The following is a 17305-nucleotide window of genomic DNA, read 5'->3' on the forward strand; positions in this document are numbered from 1 at the left end:
AAGAAATAGTGGAAAGAAGGAGAAAGAGACGACTGAAGAGAGTGAAACCAAAAAAAAAAGATTTTTTTTAAAAAAAATAGAGATAAGTGAAGAGGAAAAAAATATATAATTAAAAAATATATTTTGCAAGTAAAAAATAAATATATTCATGTATTGATTAGAGTATATCAGTTTGAATAATAAAAGATTTTCCTAAAACTAATACTTCTCTTTCTTAAAATTCATGTTTAACTTAAAGACAAATTAATAAGTCTTAATTTTTAGGCAAGAGTTAAAAAGAAATTGATAATAATTTCCAGAAATAGAGTTGGTTAAATTTCAGAGTTCATTTTAGACTATGGAAATTGTTTAGGCCTGTTTCATTTTTTTGAAATAAGGCCCAAATGTATCTTATTTATACAATTTAGGGACTTTCATACTTATAAATGGTAAAATGGGTAATTTCAACTTATGAAAATGTTGCTCTCAAATGCACATGTTGCACGTGATCATACAAGTAATATAAGATTGAGTCCAGATATCGTATATACAGAGACTTATTCAAGCTAAGATCGGTTGAGGTGGGTAAGGTTGTAGAATCGGCTGTCTAATTTAAATTTGTGTATTCAATTAAGCTAGGGTAAAGGGTATGTCTCTATCCTCATTAGGGAAACTCTACTTATTCTTGTTACACTCGCAATTTCCTCACTTGAGTTCTATTAATGAGCCACAAATAGTAGTATTTGATGGTTGTCCAGACGATCAAATAATTAAAACCAAGAACTAATAAATAACTCAGTATTATATGATCAATAGTTATAAACGATCTTCAAACATCAACTTTCATGTCAGTCCTAAACCCCTAAAATATTAAAGTGTAGCTACTGATGATATATATAAGGGAAAAGGGTATGAAAAATACTTTAATTTTGGTTGAAATTAATGTTACGATACCAAACTTTATGGAGGACCTTTTACCCCTGCACTATTTAATAGTGTATTTTAAAGGTATATATGTGCCCACGTGGACACACTACTATTTATAATGATGCAATATTTATGATGTCCACGTGGGTACATATATACCTTTAAAATATACTATTAAATAGTGCAGGGGGTAAAAGGTCATCCATAAAGTTTGGTATTGTAACAGTAATTTGGACCAAAGTTGGAGTATTTTTCAGACTTTTTTCCCTATATATAACATCAAAACTAATAAACAATGGTATATGAGTTATTTCTTGTATTCAGGATAGTAAAACAGAAACAGAAAAGATGAAATCGAAAGAACAGAAAATAAAGCAATCTGCGTCCACAGAACTCATTGTGTATCCTTAAGAAATTCAATCCACAGAACCCACTGTGTATCCTTGAGAAATTTAATCCCCTCAAGTACCTGACGTTGTAGATTAATCTCTCCCAAGATAAAACGGATTAATCATCAAAGAAGCGATTCAATAATTTCAACGAACTAAAAAATCAGCAGCGAGATCACCCACACAGACTCAGTGGATCGACAATTTTATTTGTAGGAAAATGTATGCAGAAGAAGAGAAAATTTTCAGTATCAAAGAATGAGAGAAATCCTCTCTATTTATAGACAACTATAGGTGTGAACATACTTGTTCAAAACAGTCGTGTCTGTTCTGAACGGTGGTGTCTTTTAGGAAAATAAGTGTCTGTTCAGAAGGAACAAGGCCCTTCTGAGCGACTTTCAAATTGTACCATAACACGAATTTTCAAAACAATTCCGAATTAATATTGAGAAAAAATGAAATTAATTAATGAGATTGATTAGATAAATTTTGCAGATAACGACGGCGCGAGGGGCACCCTTTACTTGATTCTTTAAGAGCTAAAAGAATTGTTTCCTAATATAAGGAAAAACATTTTCCTTTCTTCTACCAATATGAGATAAATGACTTTCATTTTAAATGACTTTTCATTTTCCCTTCAAATTGGCGTTCCCCCACATTTGACAATTTCTCATTCATTCTTATTTTTCATTCACACCTAGCTTAAATTATGTACTCCATGCAATTATTTAACATAACATTTATATTAATATTATCATGAGTAGCTAGGCTACTCTTACACAATACATTCAAGTGGTGAAGTTCACATAGTGTGCCTCATCACTTTTATTCATGCTACACACTTTTACATGCATTAGTTTATTTTTTCATAAGTTACACCATATCACACATAAGCCCAGGACACAACGTCTAGTGTGTCTTACAATAAGCTTTTAACAATATGGAAGTGTTCATCGGTCAGTTGAAGTTACCATTGTCCAAGTGTTCGCCACTATTGTTGACGGTTTCATTGGCGAACATGGCGGTGGCACAACCTTTGTGACAATTGCTCTGGCAGCCAGATCCACAATAGTCACAACTAGTGCCACACCAACCAAACTTGCTGCAACACAGCTTGTTGGGACACTTACGTTTACCACTTTGACGACCACATTGTTCTGCATAAGTTGTAGTTAGCAACAAGGCTAAAATCACAAAGACAACAGTTGAAGAGAGCTTCATCCTTTTGGTTCTTACTTTTTTTTTTATTATGTGGAATATTTGGGTAATTGCTTATAGAGATGATATTGGAATGGAAACAAAGTTACTCTTATATAGGGTGTGATCATGCCCACTAGTCAAAATTTCATTTAAGATTTTCTACTTAAATGATTCATTAGCTTGACTATAAGTTTGATAATATAATCAACAATTGTGGGGGGGGGGGGGGGGGGGTGACGACTTGTCTTAATGGATTCATTAACTTGGCTAATTGGCATCAGTGCATTGTATTAGTTAAACACCATATTAATTTTATCAATGGATATTTTATCTCCTTACCAGGGTGGTTCAAAGTAATTGGAGGCCTAAAGCGAAATTTCAATTAGAGGCTTTTAACTAATTAGGCAATTATATATTATATGAATTGTATACATTATTCTATAAGTAATAAGTTGACAAAACTGTTTATAAGTTTTTTTTACTTAAAAAGCACCTAAAATAAGTGAATTCAAAGTTTCAAATAGGCTTGTAATTCACTTTGTTCGACGCATTTTGACTATTGATTCATATTTTTGATAGAGTATTACTCTAACTTAGAGCATGTTTGGCATTGTTGTTGGGAGGCCACAAGTGTTTTTTTTTTAGAAAAAGACACTTATTTTGAGAAATTAAGTGTTTTGCAAATTTTTAAAACTGCTTTTAAATGGAAGCAGAAGCAATTTTTCTTTTGTTGTGAAGAAGCTAAAAATTTATGTTTAAAAAAAAGAAAAGCAAAAGCAGAAATAGATTACTAATTTTTTTTAAAACTAAAATATCTCTTACCTATATACATATTTATCAATATATCTCATATTAATTAATTAGCATATCTCATAAGGTTGGTTGATTTTTATTCAAGAATGTATTGTTTATTTTTTATATAATAATATTTTATATTTATTTATGTTTTATATTATTATTTATATATTATATTGTATGTATTATTTTACAGAATTAGAAAAAAAAAAAGTAACAACGATATTTATGTAGGATTAAAAAAAAAAAGAGAAAAAGTAACCATTAAAGATTTAGACCATCCCAAAAAAAGTAACAAATAACAAAATTTTATTTTCTTAATTTATGTATTATTTTATTTTAATTTTAATTTTTTAAAACTTTAGAGTATTATAACAAAAAAAGGGTTAATAGCTAAGATTGAATACAAAAAAAAAAAAATAGGCAACAAATAATAGAAAGATTTTTCTTTTCAATATTTTTCAACAATATTTATCTATGTACAATAGTGATTGAAAATCTGAATATGTACATTTTAAATAATTAAATTACAAATGTAATTAAAGTTTCTGTATTAGATGTTTAAAATAGTTTCCCTCTATAAAATAGTCTTAATATTAAAAGCACATTGATACTTGTCATTTTTCGTAATTTGACTCCCAAAAGCACTTTATAAAGAAAATTACCCAAACACAAATAGCTTATTAAAGCACTTTTCAAATGAATTTGCCAAATACAAATTGTTTTTTAAAAAAAAACACTTTTCTGAAAAAACTATTTTAAAAAGTGTTTCTAAAAATAAGTAATTTTTAGCAGGAATGTCAAACAGGCTCTTACTCTAACTTATCATACAGTATAAATGGAGTTAAAAAAATGTGACTATGTGAGTGTTAGAGAAGATAATGTATGAAGACAAAATAACGTTTTCTTGATTTCTTCTATTTGAATGAGGTTAAGGAAAAAAAATTAAAAAATTCTTTAAAAAAAATTACTTTTATCATAAATAATTAAGTTTTTTTATGAAATAAATAAACACATAATTTATTATTGGTAAAAATTTGAGGCCCTTAAAATTGGGGGCCTAAGGAATATATATGCCTTATTTTTAGGGAAAAAGGTTCAAAATATATTCTTGCTTTGACCGAAACTGTTGTAACAATCCCAAACTTTGGGCAAGACCTATTACTCATGCACTATTTAATAATGTATTTTAAAGATATATAAGTATCTAGATGGACAAGTTATTATCTATAATCATGCAATACTTATGTTGTCCACGTGGGCACTTATATATATTTAAAAAAACACTTTTAAATAGTGCAAGGGTAATAGGCCCTGCCCAAAGTTTGGGATTGTTACATCAATTTTGGTCAAAGTTGTCGGATACATTTCGAACATTTTTCCCTTATTTTTACAAACAGTGAGACAACACTTACTAATTACCAAACGTGATATTACTTAAGCATAACTCGCCTTTAAACCAACTAGAGAATGACCCCTTTTAAGTGTTAGGTTAACTTAAATAATCGAACAAGAACTCAAAAATTATTTACAAACAGTATTAATGTTATCAATAATCAATGAATCGCTTAACTTTAATTACTTATGGGTAGCTGCCGCATGCCAAGAACGGAAAATTATCATATGACTTATCCCTTGAATAAAAAAGTCATTATTTCTTAAAACAAAAATTCAAGCAAATAACATAATATTAATTTAACCAAAATTTTCCATACTTCCCTACATTTATCTCTACTGGAACATGATAATCTATATATTTAGCTTTACAACTACTCCCATTATCGTTTGAAAACAATATTATAATACTCTTTATGGTCTATAGAAAAGATTATCTATTGATGACTAAATATTAGTGATGAGGAAAAGCAACAACAAGAACATACTATGAAGACTTTTAATCAGGGCGGCTCTATGTATTCAAAAATAAAACAAGTACTTTTTACAAAAAAATTATATCGTTTATTTTAATTCTTATTAAACTTTAAATTTTGTGTCAAATCATAATCATACAAACAAATTTAAATAGGAGAGTACTATTTATAGAAAAAGTAAACTTTTTCATATTAAAAGAATAAATTTTCATCTCAATTGAGTATAAATAAAAATATTTATTATTATATTAGGGATAAGGCACAATCAGTACTCTAAATTACAGCTGAAATTTTAGCTATAATATACTTAATACTATATTGGACACATATTTTTTTTTAATTGGACATTTTAGAATTAATCATCACACGTAATTATTAACATTAAAACTTATATATATTTAATTATTTTCATTTCTTTCTTTGTAAAATATTTATTTCCCTCTTCACTTTAAACTTTTTTTTTCATTAATTTCTTTTCTCACTTTTAATTCTTTTTTAAAATTTGTGTATATATATTTTTTTTAAAAACATCCTTTAATTTTAACTTTTAAAATTTTTTAATACTTTATTTGACTTCTTTTACTTATCTTGATATCCGTACGAAATTAACTTGTTTTAAAAGAAAGCACATTTAGAATAAAATTTAATATCAAATCACAAGAAAATACAAAGAAAATAAAAATAATAAATAAAACCAATAGAGAAAAGGAGAAAAAACAATGAATGAGGTTGAAATTTTTTTAAAAAGAATTATATTGTGTTTGAGAAGATTTTGAATACAAGATATATATAGGTGGAAAAAAAAATTATGTGTACTAACTTATTTTAAATACAAGGCAAAAAAAAAATAAAAAAAATATTTATATACATGGTGGTACATGTATATCACAACAGCTAATTGAACTGGATATTGACTTCACATCAACATAAAAGGAGCATGAAAATATAGAATAAAATGAGTTCGAGGGAAGGTTGATAATAAAACCATAGTTAAATTTATGTATGTCGCTGAAATTTCGAATACAATGCAAAATGGTACTTATACTTTATTCCTTGTTATTATTTATTACAAAAATTTATGACTTGCTACTTATTTTGACTCCAAGTCACCAAAGTATTTGGACCGCCCTGATATTAACCCCTTAAGAGAAGTTAAGAATAGGAAAAAGAAGTAATAGCAGAGATTCGAGGTTGTCACCCACCCCCATCTATTATCTTGAGCTAGTAATAGAAAAGCTAACATAAAACTTGTGATAATGTTTACATAATACACACTCATATGCCGAAAAGACTTAAAAGGTGAAATTCTTCTAATTGAGTTAAAAGACTTTATAGATGTATAGATTCATCAATTTTGAATAGTGACGTCTAGGGAACCATAACTCTAGTTCTTCTTGAAGTATTTTAAAAACATAATCATAATCATAGATTATAAATATTCTCAACAAACCCCTCATTTGAATAGTGATCATAAGATTGAATTTGCATAAATTATAATTCCTCGTCTGTGGAATTCGATCACAACCTTGTTCGTAGCAACCGTTTCATACCAACTTAAAAGTGTAATTTGAGCCACATCAGCTAAACAAGGATGAGAGAATTGGGAGTCCAATGACTATGTATGAAATTAAGGGAATTCAACAAGTATATTGCAAAATGTGGCCTACAAGAACCCAAATTCTCAGGTTCATTTTTCAAATGGAACAATAAACATGAGAAGAGTACCAGGGTGTATAGCAGAACTGACAAAGTGCTGGCGAATGGAGATTGGGTGAGAGCATCGAACACTGGGTGGAAAACCAAAAATAAATAAATGTTGAAATAAACACCGACTTGGCAACAATATATACCAACACTGACTTGGCAACAACAAATAAACAGACTGTCAAATAAAACTACAAAGGGAATATAGAATTGATCTCTTAGGAAATAACATATACAAGGGAATGTAGGAAATGCAAAGAGGCCAGGACAAGATCCAATGGCTTGCACAAGGAGATTACCTTTTCCACAGCATGCTAAAAGTTAGAAGGAATGCAAATAGGATCTTTACCATTGAAGATTCAACACGTAGTGATATGACAGCATCACTACTGCTTTCGTAAGATTTTATACTAATGTATTGGTAACATCTACAGCTAACAGAGATCATATATGCAGTGATGTAGTACAGTAGAGGACATTAGTGTTTGAAGAGCAAAGAATCATGCTGGAGGCTGGTTTTCACTGAGACAGAGGTGAAAGATGCCTAGGCTATTTCAGGTGACAAAGCCCCAAAACCGGATGTGTATGTTAGTGTTGAAACAAACTAAAAATATGGAACAAGACAGTGATTACTCTGGTTCCTAATACTGATCATGCTGAGGAAGTGGGAAATTACAGACCAATTGTCTATAAGGCAATCTCTACAGTATTATGCAATAGGCTCAAGCAAATACTATCAAACATCATCTTAGAAAGTCGAAGTGCTTTTGTTATATAACAGCAAGCAGTCTACAAAGAATTGGCTAATTAAGCTTAGACTTGAGGAACACATATCATCCAGTTGAATGGGAATTTGTGATGGGAATGTTACATGCTCTGAATTTTTCACCACAGTTCATAAAATGGACTATGAACTGTATCACAACAGTATACACTGGCAAATAATGAAGGCTTGTATTGGGACAACAAAGAGAAAAGGATTGAGGAAGAGAGACTCAGTCTCCCCCTTATTGCTTGTCATATGTATGGAGTACTTATGCTCAGGGGCCTCAAAAGCTTTTCTAATGCTTCAGGACTAACAACAAATGTATCCAAATAGAACATGTTCTGTGCAAATATGGTGTATAGAGGATATCTATGAGCTGGCAGGGTACAAAAGAGTTACACTACCATTCAGGTATCTGGAGATATCTCTCTCCAAAAAAAAGTTGTCCAAGATGGACTGTGAAGTGTTGTTTGATAAACTAACAGCGAGAATTAGAAGCTAGGATTCAATGAACCTATCCTACGTAGGCAGGTTGCTACTGATAAATTCAGTGTTGCTGCACATTCATAGTTACTGGTCTTCCATGTTTCTATTGCACTAGACATGTGCTCACAGCAATATGTAGGAACTCCTTGTGGAGCAGTAAGGTTGTCACACTAGGTCCCCTCTAGTGGCATGGGATTTAATCTGTAGACCCAAAAGGGAAGCAGGGTTAGATCTCACTGGATGCATCAAGTGAAATGAAATTTCTATAGCAAAATATGTTTGACATGTGCTATGCTTCATTTATTCAATCTGGATGGAATGTAATCAGAGAGTTTCTCAACCAAAACAAAGAATCAGTGAAGTTGTCCTGAGATAAATTGTTCAAAACAATGCATACAGGGCAAGCTTGCATCCCAGATTAGCTAAACAAGTTTAGTTTATACATTGATCAACAGTTAACACTAATTAATCATTAACTCATACAATAATGGGACAGAAAAAATGATCTATTACTGCAAATTCTATTAATTTAACAGAATACATGGGCAAAATCATTTATAGATCCAATCACATCCCAGAAGGAATCCTTTATAAAGTTATAATCATCAAAATTTTATGACAAAGAATAACAGAATCAAGACCTAGTTTATGTACAGAGGCAGTCAAGTCAAACTGCTTGAAATTTTAAAAATGGTACTTAAATTAACTATTAATACAACAATCAATTTGTGATTCCCAAGATTAGGAAATTAGCTTAACCATCTTCGGCAACTCACCGAGGAGGAAGGTTACAGCCAAAAATAAATGAAAAATAGAACCAAAAACTTCTAGCTCTTCTGTCTAGGGTAGGGTATTTTCTTCTTATATCTTGTCCCCTTCTCTGTTCATACATCTTTCAAATACGAAAGTACAGGAAGAACTACCTCAGAAAGGGAGCAACTTCGCCTAGTACAAGTCAGCTACACGAGGGCCAGAACAATGAAAGTAAAACTTAATCGCCAGACACATACTTCCTTTCCGCATAGTATTTTTTCTCGCTTGCTGCTTTCTTGGTATTTCTTTTCTGCATAAGTCAACAAGCCATCATTCATGAAAGTTGCTAAAAGAGCTTAGAGATGCTAAATTAAGAAGGGATTGGGTATCTAACATGATCAGTCATTCTTTTGTACAAGTTGGATCAATCGATCAATCAATTTTGATTTAATAGTTGAAGGAACTGAAAACAATTATAGCCATCTTGGTCCAATCAACCATTGCTAGCTTCTTTGTGAATAAGTTTCTCCCAAAACATATGGGAGAAACTTATGAAATTTATGGTAAGCTCCTTGAACTAATAGTATTGCTGATCTCCAATATTACATACCATCATAGTTGATCAACATTCAGGACTACATGAACCAGTAACTAAGAAGGGGACTTAAATGCATAGCTTTATCCATGGACGTATCTACTTCATGTATAAAAAATTACGCTTTTGGCCATGTAGCCAAAAGTGAGATGCTTCCAGAGGTAATGGTATATCGGTAAGATTTCAAACGCCTCGCCTCAAAGAGGAAGGACTAAAAGCATAGCTCATAAAACAATTCCTGTAAACCTATGTTATTACGATGGCAATACATCTTCGTTTGGGGGTACACACAAGCTTAGAGACCCAAAATCCAAATTATGTCACTTTAAATGAGAAAGCTTAACCGCTGAAGAGAAATCTCGTCAGAGATAAGAACTTATAGAGTCATTTATCTGTCAATCAATGTGTTAGGGGTCGTTTGGTAGAGTATATAAAAATAATGCTCAATAGAGTGTATTAGTATGTGTATTAGTTATGCTTGCATTAGTTATGCATAGATTATTTCTAATGCATTGTTTGATTTGGTGTATCAAAAATAGTATGTATTATAAAGATATCCTTCACAATTATGATGTAAAAGATGTAAAAAGGCTTTTGAGGGGTAATTGGGTCTTTAATCATGCTAGTGCATGTATTAAATCCCTTTGAATTGCTAATACCTAGAAATCCATGGTCATTAGTTATACATAGCATGAAAAAGTACACCAAACAAGGTACTAGTTATACATAGAGCGAATGCATGCATTATTTTTGCTAATACACTCTATCAAACAACCCCTTAGTGTATGTATGAGAATGCGAACAGCAGCACCAAAGTCTCAAAATCCAAAATTGTAAGTAGCTGATCAGAAAACTAAACAACCTTAGAGAAATCCAAGAAAAACTAGGTAGCTAGAGAATGCTTAATGCAACATACCACATAAATCTCATGGTTAGCGATGATTCTTTGAGCAACTGAAGAAGTTGTAATATCTTTTGGGCTCTCAATTACTTGGAAGATTCCCATGCTTTTAGGAACTGCATATGGGTCCTGTCCCCCCTGTATCAGAGAATATATTTCATTTATAACATGTTTCTCCATTTTATATTGCCCATCAGTTTGGAAAACATCAAGCCATCTCTTTTTCTAGTGGTCAATTAAAAACATAAAGTTGTAGCATGGAACAACCAAATAGTATATAGACTTACTTCCGTGGAAGAGTTGCTCTCAGAAACTGTTCCATGTACAACCAACGAAATGTTGAAAGTTGTTATCTAACCCATGCCAAACAAAAGGAGAGAAAATCAGCAACAAGAAAGACATACAATTTTCTTTTTCTATTACCATCTAGTTGAAACATAGGAATCTAGGGACAACACCAAAGTAACTAGTTAAAAACAGAACCCTGTGCACAAAGTGACAAACGCATTAACATCTGCTTTTAGTTTATCTTTTTGCATCATGCAGCATCTTTCAGGAGTATTGTGTACAGCACTATTTATAAGCTCAAATGACAGCATCACACTTCCAATCATAGAAAAATGGATAAGTGTCATGCCATTGTACCATGTTAGCCGTGGTATGGTCCTAGAGCAAGCATCAAATCAGTTCAAGATCATGGTGAAGCCGTGAAGGATTAACAGTATAATCATCAGTTAAAGGGCAAGAATAAGTCTGAACTCATTATGTGGTCGAGCGATTTGATATGACATTAGATACAAAAAAAAAAGCACACAACAAATAGGGATTTATCAGACACTAGCATGGATCCAATTGATCCATTTTTTAGACACCGGCCTTTTCTTTTCCTAACAATTGGGATAAAGCCCCAATAATATTACAGTTCATACGCTTCTGGGGAAAGCTTCTATTTTCCAAATATCCAAATAAAAACAAATGCTTCTTTTTTTCCTTTCTCATATTAACAAATGAACACACCTGGAACACCTCTAAAAAAAGATGTGGTGCTCTTTTCTGATTAGTAGTCCTATATTTATGAGACTATTAAGAGCAAAACTAAGGGAGACATGCAGATGTAGCTGTAAGTAAGCATACCATATCCTGAGTTACTTCCCAAGGGGCACCAATGATAACCTCATCAACATAACGGCATGCAAGTACACCAAGACTGCGCTCATACAGATTCATCAGTGGATACTGATGTCCACGAAGTTCACTACAAGAAATTAGAAGTAATTTTCATTAAATAGAGCTCACTGTATAAAATACGGAAATTTGGAAAACAAAAATACGATTATATTAGAAAGCAGGCTCAATTAATGTGTGGTCTAAGAACATAGATCAAAACAGTAATACCATGTACCTGACAGTCTGGTCGGGATAAATACCAACTAAAAGAAAATCTCCATGCTGCCTTGCACTTCTAAGAATCTAAGAAAGGGAAAAAGTAACTTATGGGTAAAGTTATTTTGATGCAGGATAACCTGAAACTAGTGCCATGAAATAACAACATAAATAAACCTTTACAAAAAGTCCTTACCTCAACATGTCCAGCATGGAAAAGGTCAAAGGCACCATCAATATACACCACTCGAGAATTAGGCGCAGGCCCCTACGAATTGAAATAGTACACAAATATTTATGTTTGCCTCTCCAGGAAAAGAGAAGGTTACACTGAAATTATCATAATAAAGGTGAACAAGATTTAGTCTGCTTCGACAACCATCATGATCATGGTTCTGTATGAAGTAAAAATTCTATCATCTTCCATCATTGTTTCAACTTCAGAAAGATACATTTACTTTAACAAAAGCGACTTTCAACCCATAAGAAATTGCATTCTCCCAAAAAAATATGAATCAGGTTTATAATAGAGTATCATAGTTCATATTAAGTTAACCAGTGTAGCTCGATATTCTTTAGTCATCAATAATCTCCTTATAGCCACACTTACACCTAACTTGATTCTACTAGATAACCACGTATACACTTGTGTGCTTGTAAACTTTGAATTTCATAAAAAGTGAAAAAAATAATAGTTGGGATTGGGAATAAGAAAAGATTATATTGATGGTGAAATGGGTCAAAGCAGAGCGAAATGAATTCTAAGGATTCATATAACTGACCGCAACTAGCTTTTGTTTGAGGCATAGCTCTTGTTGCTAATGGGATGTTAAAAAATACTTTAAGGAGATTTAGCATAAGACACACTCATTGAAGACTCTTCCTTAATAATTTATATTTACCTTCTTGTCAGGAGGTTGCACAGGTAATATGGGAAGTAATTGTGAGAGATTTCAAGTAGTGTTTCTCAAAACCATCTAGCTTGCTTTAATTATTAGAAGGAATTATCAGACTCGACCAGCCCAAAAGCAAGGTTTATATTTAAGTCAAATTCATCACTATAATATTCTCCATTTGAAGCGTCATCTGGAGAAGATACTTTGAAAAAGTTCCAACCGTGGCAAAAGAAAGGGCAATGGTCTCTTCAGTTTAACCTACTTTAATTGCCATAAAGTATTCATTCAGAAATAAATTCTCCAAAGAAATTTTGTTATACAGTTGAATTATCCTTCAAAGTAATACTCAAAAGTTCACACTTGAACTCAACAAGAAAAAAACGAACATACTCAAGTCTAACATGAAGCTTCACAAAGAGTACAATTTATGGTACCTTGCCATTTGAAAATTGCACGATTCGTCTTGAAGTGGGCAAAAAATGAGATATCTGACCACCCTTAGCTTGTTTTTCAGCACCAAATTTATTTTTTATATCATCAGCTTCGCCAACGGGAGTTGAATTGGAGCAATCTTGAGGAGAATCTCCACTTTTAGAAGCAGAAAGAATCCTCCCTACAAAAATGTGATTCAAAACAAGCATCACCAAAACCAAATATTAATCTCATCGCTCTTAGCCAGTATGTGATTCATGGAAACAATGCTTCTTTTAGTTTTGGAAGACTTCAAAAAAGGTATGTTTGATCTATTTTCATCCACTAGTTTTTGGCAAATCAATTTGGGAGCAATTGATACTTTTAGGAAAATAAATAGTGCTACTGTGAACCATAAGAGGAGACTCGGGCAGAAAAAATAGATGTTCAAATGCCATCCAGGAGCATGCTTTGCTGACAACCAAAATATTGAAGGCAGAAGAAGAGCAGAAAAATTGGGAGATCAATTGCCTCTGTAAGTTTCTACCACATACATACTTTATATACACATGTAGATACATATATACATATAGCACTTGTGGGAAAAGCAATTTAGGGAAAATTTCTGTTCTTTTGTACAACTCATTTGGTGAAGATGCTTTGCAACAGATCAAAACTTTCAGAACTCATGGAGAAAAGGAGAGATGCAGTACCTACAATGTCTGTGCTGGAGACACCCTCAGTTCGTTTAATTTGCTTGTACCGACCAGCTTTTTTGGCTAGGGCATAAGCATCAGTTCCATCTGGAAGTAGACAGGGATCATCACCGTGTATAATGTAGTCAATCTTATACTCATTGAATAGACGGTTCATGAAGTCTTCAGTAATTGCATAAGGAGCACTGGAAATCACTTCATCCACCCACTTCAAGCCACTAACAAGAGCAAGTCTGTAGAGGACCTCAAATTAGTGACATACAAAACTTCCAGTTAACTGAAAGAGTTAAAACGCACGAAAGTGTTTCCCCATAAGAAAATGAATGAAATAAATGGAACTACATACTTGATCATGTGCTTGAAGTTAATCTTTTATAATACAAGTACGTAAGTTTAATCTATTACACACAGCACGATCTCACACCAGATAAACTAACGTAAGGAAAATAATAACAGATAAATCAGCAAACAGGTAAACAGAAGCAAATACTGCAGGGAAAGATACATAAATTTAAATAACTCTCTACAATAGTCCCCTTTATGTCTCAAATAATCTTAACACCATTTTATTAGGCTCGTCATACTACAAAATCAAAAAGCAATTTCAAGAAATCATAGATAGACTTGTTCCTGCTAACAGACTGCCCTATTAGGATTTTCCAGTTACAACCCTCAAGCTCAGAGATGGAACTGGAAGAACACGATAACTCTAGTCAATACATATGTCAATGATTCCTAGCAACATCCTTCACAAATAACTCTGGATTTAAGAAAGTCCATATGTTAGGAACTGGAACCTTCATGAACCATATATAGGATAATATAAACACATTCCTACAGTAAGACTGAAAAGTAGAGCTCAGAGCATATCAATACTCTTTCCCTTTATCCTTGAGCAAGATATTTCACAGATGGGAAGTAAAAGTTAAAACATTTACAGGAGTTGAAACAAATGGCAATCTACTCATACCTTTCTTCCATGCACAAAACTGGAGGACCCTTAGTAGCTATGATTTCCTCATCACTGACAACCCCAACAACCAGTTCATCTCCCAAGGCTTTTGCTTGTCTCAAAGCATTTGCATGGCCATAGTGCATCAGGTCAAAACAACCATCCATATAAACACGAATACGCTTCTTCTCATGCTTCTTTTTATAAAAGATACTTAGATAAGGAAAAGGATAAAGTAGAGTAGGAACACTGATCCCACCAAAATAGCTCGTGGATAACCCGAGCAACGCTGCAGTCAGCATGATTCCACCAAAAAGGCGGGGATAGTAATACATCCCTTCCCAAACCCAATTGTTGCTTTCGAAATCCATTGATGATTGACCTCCTCCCTTCCTCCTACCCTCTCACACTCCTTGAGGGCCTCTTTATACTACAAAAGAGGAAGAGAGGCCCTGCAATTAAAAGCAACAAACAAAGAAGCCAAAAGGAAGTTAAGTGAATTATGGAGATCAATCTTTTCCCCAAACAAGATTCAACAATCCCCTTTTAACTCATACATAATGAATCAAATCTAATCATTTAAGCAATACAAAACCCCAATCATCCCCTTTAACCAGAAAAAACCAAAATCAAGCATAATTCAAGAATACGCACAGCCAAAAAGTGAATCACATGAACTGGGTATCCTCAAAACAATATTCTACAATCTTTTCAGTTTGATTTGAGCTGAAAAAAGGCATAATCTTAAACCCATCACCTATGCAAACCAAATTAGACGAAAATTTTCAATAATTCCCACAAATTAGGCAACAAAATGACCAAAGATGCAAACTTTATTGTTACTACAAACTTAAAAATCAAGCAAAAAAATCAGAAAATAAGATCTGAATATGACATGAACATTCATTCATCAAAACTCCAATTCCAAACACAATGCAATATATTAAACTAAAAAAAAAATTAAAAAAATCCACAATAACAAGAACACCCCTTTAATCTAAAAAATGGGTAATGCAAAAAAAAAAAATTAAAAAAAATGAATGAACCTGAAGGAGGACGATGAAGTTGAGAATTTCGAGTAATAGTGAAACAATGAGAAGTGTGTATGATTTGTTACAGTATTTTACATTGAAATTAACGCCACATCCGAATCAGAATCCCAAAAAAACGAATTTAAAAATCAAAAAGAGAGAGAGAGAGTGTTTTTGGCAGATTGAATCTTAACCTTTCTTCCTCCTTTTTACCCTTTTCTTGTTTCTTCTTCCTTAGTTGTTAAGGAGATTCACAAATATCATAATAGTAGTAATATGTTTGTTTTTTCTTTTTTGCATTTATATATACTTACTTCTTCTAATAATAATAATAACAATGGGAACATTTATTTAAGTTCAGAAAAATAGATAATTATATACTATTTCAAAATTGAATTTCTTACTAATATAGACGAAGTAGTGTGGGGACTTGAAATTATTTGTTACTGTCCTATATTGAGTTTAGGGGTGGACTTTTTTGGTGTTCGGTTCGGATTTTTCAAGTTTTGAATTTGGTAATTGATAATTAAAAGTAGATAGCAAATATCATTTTTTTAGAATTTGGTGCCGTATTGAAGTCATAGCAGATTGTATTACAAAGTTAATACTACTTCTCTAATTATTTTATTTTTTATGTGGAGGCACGATATTATAGAAGATCAACAAGTAAAGAGATATTAAGAAAAATAAATTGATACAACTAAAAGATGTATAGCTATTTGGATTGCTTATGCTTATTCTTTAACTTTCTCTTTGAACTTGTACAATTAGTAATGAATTTGTTGATATATATTCATTAATTAAATAATTTGGTATTCGAAAAATATCGAACACCAAATGGTACTCATGTCTCATATCAAACTCAAACTCAAATACCATAATACTAAAATATACTTCAAAATACCATATCAAATACCGAATTATCGAATACCAAATTTCCAAAAAATTTAATTTAATCTGGTAATTCGATTTTTGATATTTTATGTTCAACCCTATTGAGTTTGACATAATTTTTAAGAAAGTCATCATAGATGTGGTGTATTGGAGGGTATATCTTTATTTTAACTAAAAAATTTGAGTTTGACATACTTTTTAAGAAAATTATCGTAGATGCGGTGTATTGGAGGGTATATCTTTATTTTAACTAAAAATTTTGGGTTTAAATTTGAGTATATATTATAATAATAATAATTAGAGGATTTGGATTGAATTTTGAGTATGAAAAAATTTTAATAAGAAATATCTTTATCAAATAGGAACCTATACAAAATAAATTCGGATGAATAAACTTCAATATAAATATCAAACAACAAATGGAAAATATAAAATAAACTCTTAAAGAAAGATTCTATTAAGGAATACTATTTTATTAAATTAACATTATCCATGATACCTTGAAATTTCAAACTTAATTATTATTTTATATAATTATTTAATACTAAAAAAAAGTATGAAGAGAAAGCAATAAAACTCACTTGAGTCGCTAAAGAAAAATCTATTTTAATTTAAGGATCAAGATAAATAAAATAAAATATTATTTAACAGAGTTT

The 17305-nt window shown here is 31.7% G+C and overlaps 1 protein-coding gene across 1 annotated transcript; it reads right to left on the reverse strand.

Annotated features, from left to right (window-relative positions):
• Positions 1-8657: 8657 nt before the first annotated feature.
• Positions 8658-16056, reverse strand: LOC125830550 (ethanolamine-phosphate cytidylyltransferase-like). The gene is made up of 10 exons (XM_049509734.1): positions 15950-16056; positions 14743-15176; positions 13770-14005; positions 13080-13258; positions 11946-12017; positions 11769-11836; positions 11501-11621; positions 10654-10719; positions 10382-10504; positions 8658-9180 (listed from the first exon to the last, which is right to left on the reverse strand). Exons 2-10 carry the CDS (start codon positions 15093-15095, stop codon positions 9109-9111), a joined length of 1290 nt encoding a protein of 429 aa, XP_049365691.1. The 5' UTR covers positions 15096-15176; positions 15950-16056; the 3' UTR covers positions 8658-9108.
• Between the last annotated feature and the right edge of the window lie 1249 nt (positions 16057-17305).

This window comes from Solanum verrucosum, unplaced genomic scaffold (assembly GCF_900185275.1).
Source record: "Solanum verrucosum unplaced genomic scaffold, falcon-dt-bn FXZP01000004.1, whole genome shotgun sequence".
NCBI classification, from domain to species: domain Eukaryota; kingdom Viridiplantae; phylum Streptophyta; class Magnoliopsida; order Solanales; family Solanaceae; genus Solanum; species Solanum verrucosum.